The sequence below is a fragment of the Manihot esculenta genome, chromosome 6 (genome assembly GCF_001659605.2).
Source record: "Manihot esculenta cultivar AM560-2 chromosome 6, M.esculenta_v8, whole genome shotgun sequence".
In the NCBI taxonomy this organism is placed as follows: domain Eukaryota; kingdom Viridiplantae; phylum Streptophyta; class Magnoliopsida; order Malpighiales; family Euphorbiaceae; genus Manihot; species Manihot esculenta.
The window spans coordinates 13,070,910-13,081,993 of NC_035166.2; the positions used below are offsets into that span (position 1 = coordinate 13,070,910).

The window sequence follows — 11,084 nt, forward strand, 5'->3', positions numbered from 1 at the left end:
TTGATCCTTTGAACTACTCAACTAAATAATATTAATCAATTAATTCAAAAAGTTAATTGTCATCCACTCATCTGTTAAATGAATAGAAATTCTTCTCATCTCCATCCAAAATTCTTTTCATATACGTAGTAGTTGATGCTTTATCCAGTAAAAGCATAATCTATTTTGATTGCTTTGTCCTCTATAGCTATTATTCTATCCATAATTGCAGGATTGATTACGGATTGCTCCATTTTTTTTTAAATTTTTTCTCTCTCATTCACCTCTCTTTCCTCTTCTTCCTTCTCTCTCTTTCACTTCTCATAAAAACCTTTGTTTTACAATTTATATTTTCTATGCATTTAAAGTGCACAATATGCCTCTCTCTTTCCATTGACTCTTTCCTTTTTTTTTTCCTCACCATTGGACTCTTTTTCTTTCTTTAAATTCCCACCTCATCTTCCCAAGAGTTCTCACTGTGATACAAAACAGAATATTCATAGATTCAAGAAACAGGGGAGCTAAGAAAAATGTTGAGGTTTATTATTTCTTTTTTTTTTTCCTTTTTTCTTTTTTTTTTTTCACTTTCTTTCTTCATTTTTTCCCTTCATTTTTGACAAACCTCTATTATCAATAAAACTTAGCGAATAACATTGAAAAACTATTATTGAAGAAAAAGCTTAATATAATAATTTATAATATATGAGTAAATTAGTAATTTTAGCCTATGAACAAGGAGTTTCATTTTAAGAACTACAATTTTTGCATACTTTTCTACTAAAAACAATCCATTGTAACAAGATATATAAAAAAAGAGGCAAATTTACACGGTATGAAATAATATTGAACAAGGGATACTGTCTACATATATACTATTTTCACTACAAAATTTTTTCATATTAGTAGTGGATTTTTCCATTACTAATCAATAAAAAAATCCGTTACTAACCTACTTAGTAATGGATCAGTAACGGATTTATATATGTTACTATGAACCTCGTTGCTAATGCAATAGTAACGGATTCAAAATTGATTACTAATTTTGTAATAGATTTAGTAACAAAATTTAGTAACGGATAGAAATCTGTTACTAATCCGTTACTAACTTGATAAAATAAATAATAAAAAAATATATCAAAATTATATTCCGTTATTAAATCTATTATTAATTTTTAAAAAAATATTAAAAAATTATGTTAAACTATTAATTTATTTCATAATATTTTACATTAAATATTAATTTAATGATGGTAAACTACTAAGTTTGTCATTATATTTTACATTAAACGTTAACTTTAATATTTTAAATTTTATTAATTTTATGAAAAAAATATTATAAAATTATGAAAAAAATCTAAAAAAATAAAAAATGTGAGAGAATGGAAGAAAATGAGATACAAAAGAGAAAATAAGGAAAAAAAAGAAAATAGAAGAAAAAATGATAAAAATGAAGAGAAAATAAGGAAAAAGGGGAAATTAAAGAAAATGAGAAAAAAGGAAGAAAAAAGATAAAAAAGAAAAGAAAATGGAAGAAAATGAGAGAAAGATGAAAAGAAAATAAAGAAAATAGAATAAAATAGAAAAGAATGAAAGAAAAAAGTTAGAGAATATGAGAGAAAAGAAAACAAATGAAAGAATAATAAAAAAAGGAAGGAAAAATGATATAAAGTGGACTAGGCCTAATTTTTGCTGTCGACGTCTGATAGAAACCCACGATAACTTTTCGAAAATAGCTTTTCGAAAAAGGAATTTCAAGACACACAATTTTCAAAAGTGTGAGGAAGGCCATAGGTCTGTCATAAAGTTCAATATGAAAATTCGATCATTTAGGGGTCAATTTTGCATTTCAATTATTTTTTAAAATATTTTTATAATTTTGCATATTAGTATTTTTTTCTATTATAAATAGTCTTCCTTGTCCATTAGAGAGTCACTTTTCAATCTTTAAAGGATTTCAATAAGATTTTTTCAGCTTCTAGCCTATCTTTCTCTTATATCGTCTTATCCAAATGATATTAGTTAAAACTTTTGGCGGAGTCTAAATAGTCTTTTATCACAATAATGAGGAGAAGAAAATAAAATAAGAGAAAAATGAAGGAATGAGAAGAGAAGAGTAGGAAGAAAATGAATGAAATCGTGAAGGGAGATAAAGTTTGTGAGTGTGTAAATACGTAAATTAGTAACGGATTAAGTTCGTTACTAAATTTAAAAGAAAAACGCGGGCGAATAAAAATAAAAAGGTAACATTATTCTCTAAATTTTAGTAACAGATTCTTTAATCCGTTACTAATTTTTAGATTAGTAACGAATTTAATAACGAATTTTTTCCGTTATTAAATTAATAAAAAGCGAGATTTTAAATTAAAAGGTGATATTTTATCTCTAAAAATTTAGTAACGTATTACGAAATTCATTACTAAGTTTTGAATTAGAAATAGATTATATCCATAACTAAATTAAAAAGAAAATACAGAATTTTAAAAAAATAAAAATTCAATTTTTTGTCAAAAAAATAATAAATTCTGTTACTAATTTTATAATTGAATGCATTCTATTATTAAGTTCGTTACTTTTATTCATTTATTATTTAAGTAATTTATTTATTTAATAACTGATTTAGTAATAAATTTATTAACGGATTGGATCGGTTACTAAATTATATTTGTAATGGATTTTAAAATAAGTTATTAAATTTGTAAATAATTTTATTTGCAGATTTAGTAACAAATTTATTATTCTATTAGTAATTGATAAAAATTAGTAATGAAATATAAAATTTATTACTAATCTGTTACTAATTTGTAACATATTTAAATCCGTTACTAATATCTGTTACAATTTTGATAAATTTTTGTAATATTTGGTTTTAGCTTTTTCATTAATTAATGTCAATAAACATAAACTGATATTGAAATTATATACTAAGTTTGATTTGTGAGGCTTTTATTAACATCTACCTTACAATATAAAGAGAGAATGAGAGGGAATTATTGCTTTAAGAAATTTGAATGTTCCTTAATGTCTTTTAGCTACATCATCTACATCTGCTTAAGTTAGATTCTTTTTTAGTTGATTTATGATTTAATTGATGAATATTATTTAGTTAAGAGATTTAATGGACCAAAAATTTTATTGAGGATTTAAGTGAATTTTTAAAAATTTATCAGGAGATTAAAAAAAGGACTTTTGCCAACAATAAAAAATAAGTTATAAAGTATTTTTTAAAAAAAATTTATTTTCTAAATATAAATTATTTTCTGTAAATAAATAAAATTTTAATTTATTTATTTTTAATTAAAACTCTTTAAATAACTTACTCACCTAACCTTATTTCATAAAAAAGCTGTTTAAACCCTATTTCATGTAAAAGCTTTCGTAAGCTCAATTTGGAGGCAAATATAGTAAAGGAAATGCACATTTTACATTATTTATTGATGTTGAAAGTAAAAGTATATAAATACATAATTCTTGATATTGATTTCACCATCAAAATAATTTAAACTTGGACAAACAACCAAGATTGTCTATTAGAAAATAGTAGCACTTGTCTATACTAACCTCAACGAAGTAAAACCAAACTTGCCTCCAATATGGATTTATGAATAAAACTCCAGCAATTGTCAACAACACCATAACGTAAGCCACCCCAAAACTCACATAAAAACCTTCCATGTCAATGAAGCAATTACTTTCTTCAGTATCATTTGAATTTCTTGAGATTGATGGAGAAGATTCCATTGTAGCACAATCTTTTTGCAATGGCCATCCACAAAGAAGAGGGTTATCTCGATAGCTGCTTTCATCAAATGTTGCAAACTGTTTAACCTTTTCCGGTGTTTTACCAGATAAATCATTGCATGATACATTGAAGACTTCCAAAAAATCCAACTCAGTGAGTTGAGAATGAATGTTCCCTTGCAAGTTGTTGTGTGAAAGATCCAAGCTTTCAATTTGACTCAAGTTAGAAAATGATGCTGGGATTTTTCCATTCAAATTGTTGTGGGATAAATTTAGTACATGGATCTCATTGAGGTAACCAATTTGGATAGGAATTTGGCCTATCAGCTTGTTGCATGAGAGATCAATTCCTGAGAAGTAATCCAGCATGCTTGTTTGGTAAGAATAGATATTTCTCTTCGTTGTGAATTCTATCTCTTCACCACTAGACAAAGACAAGGAAGCAAAATTGCTTGTAGATCTTAGACAAGGGGGAATATGACCAGACAGATTATTATGTGAAAGGTCAATCAAGCTTAATTGGGTCAAATTGCACAACTGAATTGGGATTTCCCCTTCAATATTATTATGACCTAAAATCATATAGCCCAATTGATAAAATCTTTCAAACCATGATGGAATGCTTCCAGTCATATTATTGTGGCTAAGATCTAACACAACCAATTGAAGGCAATCGAAAAATGCATCTTCTAATGATCCTTGAAGCTGATTTCTAGACAAATAAACTCCTATCATATTTGAACAGCTAAAATCAGAGGGTAGACTTCCAGAAATATCATTGTTGGATAAGTCTAAAATTTGCAATAGGCTCATATTTCGAAATGAAGAAGGAATGCTACCATTGAAATCATTTTTAGACAAGTCTACAAGTTCCAATCTCGACAAATGTGTTCCAATATCTAGTGGAATAATTCCATGGAAGAGATTATCTGAGATATCTAAGAATGACAAATTCAAATGGGAATGAAGTGGTAATTGAAGAGGTCCTGAAAGGGAATTATTTTTTAAGTAAAGCTTTTCTAGTTTTGTGTTGTTTTCTAACAACCAATATGGAAATCTTCCTCTCAATTTCAAGCTCTGCAGACTGGCTACTCGTAGGTTATGCTGATAATAAAGGAATTTGGGAAATGTTTCATTGCATGCATAACCATCGATAGAAAGAGTCTCTAGTTGAAACATTGGGGTCAAATTTTGTTCAGTTTTTTCTCCATATATTTCATTATTATCCCGACTTTTAAAGTGTTTGAGTTTTGAATGGTTGAAAAATGGATCCAACGAAATTGGAATTTGGAAAAGATTGTATGAGAAATCCAAATATTCGAGATTTGTTAATCTCTTAAATGGATAGAGAGAGATGTTTCCAACAAAATTATTGGAAGAGAGATCTAACGATTGAAAAGATGTCATGTTAGCCAGACATGAAGGCAAGCCACCACTGATGTCATTATAGGAAATATCTAACTCTTGAAGTTGTTTTAATTTGCAGACACCTGTAAATTCATTTGCAAAAGTTTTGGCCCAAATCTTCAAGATGAAATAAATCAAAAATAAAGAGGGATTAATATTAATTTTACCTTGGTTTAGAAACTCTGAGTCATTAAGTCCACAATTACGCAATGATAATTTCTTAAGAGAAGACATTGCTCCAATTTTTTGCAGATGAGGCAAGCCTATCATATATATAACAAATGGGAAAAAAAAATTATATGATAATATCAAACAATTCAATTGGCTAAAAAAATGAAATATAATATTAATTTTGCTATTCTCCTGAAGGTTAAATAAAAAGTGCAAAACCAATTATTTGTTTAATTTAACACAAAAATATAATTAGGAATGCATTTTGAAAATGCCTATTAGAGGAAAAAATGTCTAAATATTACAATTACAGTAAAAGTTTTTAAATCTTGGATAATTAATAAAGTCAAACATTTCTAATTTGCTACAATTTAAAAAATTAGAGTAAATTAAGTGAACATAAACATTTAGAGTTTTAATGAAATATATATTTTGAAAATAAATAGTGGAAAATAATTATAATAATAAAGTAATTAGCTTACCTTGATTGAGCATTGCTCCTTCGAATTTACATGACTCCAGAAATAGACTTTTAAGGTGGCTAAATGCTCCCAATGATTCCAATAACTTGCTTCCTTTTGTTATGGTGATATGATTTAAATACAGCTCACTTATATTGTTTGAAGCCCTTATTTCTGCAAGTAATTACAAAAAATAAAATAAAAAATCATCCATTTCATTGATAGCCAACAATAAAAGCGAAATCCAAAAATTAAGAATTTAAAAAATGTGAATGAAACTAAAAAAATAAAATAAAAGATGGTGTTGAATAATTAATAGTAAAATTTATTATATATACATTAAATTAAATTATTCTTTATTTTATTATATGTTACAGAATAAAAAAAATACACGTAAATTTTTTTATATAATTTTAATATATTAAAATTATTTTTAAGTATTTTCAAATATTAATATTAAAGTTAACTAAACTTACTTTAATAATTATTTATAAAATATATAAAATTATTAGTTACAGCAAAGTATTATTATTATTTTTCTTATGTTAGTCCCGATTCAACATTATTATTATTATTATTATTATTATGTTAGTCCCAATTCAACATTATTATTATTATTTTTCTTTCATCTTTGAATCTCTATTAGTTTCATATCAAGCCAAGTTAAAAAAAATAATAATAATAAAAATTAAATACTTCATATTGAGATTAGAGGATAAAAGAAATAAAAAAAAATTATAATGAAATTTAATCTTATTTTTCATAATTCTTTTATTTTAAATTTTCTTTTTCCTAAATAAATATTATTTTAAAAAATAATATTATATTATTAAAAATAACAAACAATAAACAAAAGGTTAAGTTATGTAAATATATTAAATGTGAAATGTATACTTTTGGGTTCACAAATTTTTGAGTCCACAATGATTTTACATTTACTTAAACTAATATTACTGAAAGTAGATTACATGTTTAATATTCATTATAATATTAATTTAAATAATAATTATTAAAATATATTTAAATAATAATTAATTATCAAATAAAATTAATTAAACTCAAAAAAATAACAATTAATAATATGATATGGTGATAATTACTTTAATATTTTTAATTAATATTTAAACTTATTATTTTAATAATCTTATCTCAAAAAATTTAATTTAAATATTATTAAAATTATTAGTTTTAATAATTATCCTACATATTTATTAAATAAAATTAATTAAATTTATAAATAAAAAATCTAAATATGCATTAATTCTAAATGATAAAAATTTAAAATCATTTTGTACGATATATATGAATAATTATTAATTTAAAATTATTTAAATAATAAAATAATTATTTATTTTAAAATTTAAATTTAATTGTAAATAACTAAATAAGATCGTGATAAAACCGACGCTTCTTCCTATATATATATATAAATTATAAATTGAAGCATAATAATGAAACAAACAGGCAAAATTTTATTATGAGTTTTAAGAGAGTTTTAATTTTATAATATATAAATAAATATTTATGTAATAGTATATACTTGTTAAGTGTGACTTTGATCTAACTGGATTTTAAATCTGTAATTACCCTTTATTTTTCATTGATTTAATGTTTTATATTTTATGCATTTAATTTGAATAAGAATTAAATTCAATTCTATGGAATTGGTTATAAATAAAATTAATTCCTATTAAATTTGATGAAATTTAAAATAAATTCCACAAAATTTATACAGTAACATCTTTTATATTTATCTACTATTATTATATATTGATAATTATATACTATATATTTTTTTAATTTTATAATATTTAAGTTTATTTTCTCAAATCAGTAAGGCTATTTATTTTATTATGTAAACCATCAAATCAAGAAAATTTATTTTAAATTTATTAATACATTTTTAATGAGCTTATTTTTTTATTAATTGTTATAAACTTATTAAATATAAAATTTGTTGATAGAGTGTAACTTTTTAATTTTAGTAATTTAGAAAATTAAAAGATAAGTCATGTGGAATTTAATTGAATTCTATATTTTAAATTATGTCATACTAAATAATAAAATTCATTTTAAATGAATTTTATTTAGAATTTAATTGAATTTTATATAATTTTGTAAGATAGAATTGAACCAAACACTATATAAGTAATCAACATACCTCTTGAGTCTACAAATTTTGTAATGTTATTGCCACTCAAGTTCAATGTCACTAGCTTGCTTTTGCCCAATTCTAATTTAATGAGAAAGCAAAAATAATTATATAATTATAAAATTTTTTAGATCAAATAGTAAAAAAAAATTGAAAAATAAAAAATAATATCTAACCTTTGAAATTGAATGGTCCTTCCAGTTGATTATATTCTAAATCTAAATATTTGAGAGATGGAAGTCTAGTGAGTGGTGATAAAAGGCTGATATTAACATGATTAGAACTTAAAGAAAGGTACTCCAAATTGCTCAGTTTCAGTACTTCTTCATTACCTGTACAAGTTATTATTTGCTTACACCTAATTTAAGAAAAATAATGATGAATGAAGTAAAAGATAAATTCCTACCATTTGAAGATATGAAGCCTTCAATTGCATTTTCTGATAAACTCAACTCCTTCAAACTTCTTAGATGATTGAACTCTGTTGAATAATATAGAAATGGCATTTTTGTATGAGATAATGATGATGACAGCAATGAATAAGGAGGGTAGAAAATCAAGCTCCGTTACCTTCAATGTTAATTATCCCTTTCAATCTATTTCCATATAGACTTAAAATTTTTAAAGATGAAAGACCACTTAGAGATGATAAGATGCTTTTGTGGAAACTGTTGCCACCTAAATCAAGATGCTCCAAATTGCCAAGTGCTGATAACCTTTCAAAACCTGCAAAAAGGATGTAGTTAGAACATTTAACAAATTTATTAAATAAATAAAGGAAAAAAAACGCTAATTAAGTGAATTTCAATTGAATTCCAAACCTTCATTCTTGATGCAACCAGCTATATTATTTCCCCACAGGGTAAGAGAATTCAATTGCTGGAAGGGAAGAAACAAAGAAGCATTTAGATACCAATAATCTCCTTCTGTGCTTTTTACATCATAAAGAGAGAGTTGGACAACATGCCCTGTGGTGGAGTTGCAGTCTACGCGTACCCAACTACAACAGTCAGCAGTTATACCCCAAGCAGACATAAAAGAAGAAGAAGAAGAATTGAAATGAGATTTGATTTGCAACAGAGCAATTCTCTCATTCTCCAAACATCCATCAGAGCACCAACTCCTTCATTATGATCTCTTGCATTCCCAATACATAAATGCTTTCACCTTTTATAGGCAGATCCCAGCCCAATGGCAACCATTCCGTATTGTTTGGTTTTAATTACAAGTCATGAATTAATTTTGAATCAATTCGTTCTATCATTTTCTCTGAGTCAATTATGCAAGTTGCAAAACTTCTCTATCATAAGATACACAACAATATTATTGCATACAATAATCATCAAAGTATTAAGAAAAAGGAAATAAAAGTTAATGCTCATAAGAGGAATTAATTAATGAATATGAATATACTATTTTTTTAAAAATCTCAACATGCTTGGTATCTTAATGAATATGAATATTGAATTTGTGATTTTAAATAAAAGTTAAACAGAGTTAAATTATTAACTTTAAAGTGTAATTTAAGTAATAAATTAGTATAATTGAAATTATATAAATAATAAAAATATTTTTGGCAATCCTACTCATTTTATATATTTATTATTTATTTTTTATATGTATAATTTTGCATTAATTTTGTTTATAATATAATGTAGTTATAATATGCTATTTAAATAGTCAATTAAATTTAATTTTCTATGATTATAATAACAAAATATTATGAGTATAATTTAATTTTAAAATTGAAATAGTCAGAAACAAATATCAATGAGTACCGTGTTCATTAGATGCTATCAATTTCTGTGGCAAGTCTACTTCTTCCACAAGCAAATGGCATCATTTTCCACAAGTTGATAAACTTTCTTTTTAGACCTCATCCTCCAAGTTGATTAGATCCTATCCTACATTTTGTTTTTTTTTTTTTTTTTTAAAAAAAAATACAAAATAAAAAGTCCAATTAAATTATTATTTTTTAAAAGTAAATTTTTTAAATTAAAAAAAAATGATTTTTCATTCCAAGTATAGCAATTGAAAAATAAAAATAAATCAACTGATTTAATTGTTTATAAAATCTAGTTTTCAAATTGGTTGAAAATGGCTAATAGTTTTGCATAAAATTTAAAACTTTGCAAATTCAAATAATTCATAAAATTGAGTAATCAATTAAAAGTTAAATTAGTAGTTTATAAAATTCGATCTCAAGTTCATAAATTAACTTGAATTATAATATAAAAAATTAAATAAATGAAAAATATAAAATATTAAAATTTGAAATATAAATGACCAATTAAACTTTGCAAATTAAATTAAATTTAACTCAAAAAATTATTCTATATAATGAATTAACAAATAATTTAAAACAGTTGGTCGCTCAAACTTACATGGTCCTATATATTTAAGAGCTTTTTTTTTATTTTTTGAAAAATTTATATTTAGCCAAATGATGAGAAATAGACTTTAAACTATTAACAAATTACAAATAAAATAAATTATTACTAAAATCAATTGTTTTGTAACAATATCAATACCCAAGACCAATTCTAAAGAGCAGTAAGATATAAGAGTTATGAAAGAGACATGACAAAACTAACTCTCTAACAGACTATTAAGGTTCATAAAATTAATTAGAGACGTAACATGGAATCTGTTTCTAAATTTAAAAACACATTAGTAAGTTTATTTTTACTTTTTTTTTTTTTAAAAGTGAACGAGTTGTTTCTCCCGTTTTCGATTTATGCAACTTAAAAATAGACTCTAAATTTTAGAAATGAATTTTAAAACCCATTTACAAATGTTTGAGCTTTTTATGTTAAATTTAATATATAAATAATAGACTACATACGCGAGTTATTAAAGAAGTTGATGCTTGAAATGGACATACAGAGAAAATTACTGCAGGAAAATTTATCCATAACATGAATATGCTTGGAAGTCAAGGTTTGCTATCAATTTCAGACAATGTTGAATTAATATGGCTGTATTATGTGGAGTACAAGAAGGTCTTAATTTAGCTTGGAGTTTAGACTACTAAAAAGTTTTTTTAGAATGTGATTGTCCAGATGATTAATGATAACTACGATATCTCTCTAATTGTATCGATTATAATTTAAATGGTTAAAGTTTGTTGAAGGGGGAGTGAGATTGTTGAATAAAGCACACTTTTGGAGAGACAA

The 11,084-nt window shown here is 24.3% G+C and overlaps 1 protein-coding gene across 1 annotated transcript; it reads right to left on the minus strand.

The window, feature by feature from the left end:
- Positions 1–3,397: 3,397 nt before the first annotated feature.
- LOC122723783 (receptor-like protein 15) lies at positions 3,398–9,021 on the minus strand. The gene is made up of 6 exons (XM_043957259.1): positions 8,730–9,021; positions 8,479–8,634; positions 8,315–8,389; positions 7,918–8,240; positions 5,778–5,930; positions 3,398–5,387 (listed from the first exon to the last, which is right to left on the minus strand). The coding sequence occupies exons 5-6, from the start codon at positions 5,788–5,790 to the stop codon at positions 3,466–3,468; spliced, it is 1,935 nt and encodes a 644-aa protein (XP_043813194.1). The 5' UTR covers positions 5,791–5,930; positions 7,918–8,240; positions 8,315–8,389; positions 8,479–8,634; positions 8,730–9,021; the 3' UTR covers positions 3,398–3,465.
- Between the last annotated feature and the right edge of the window lie 2,063 nt (positions 9,022–11,084).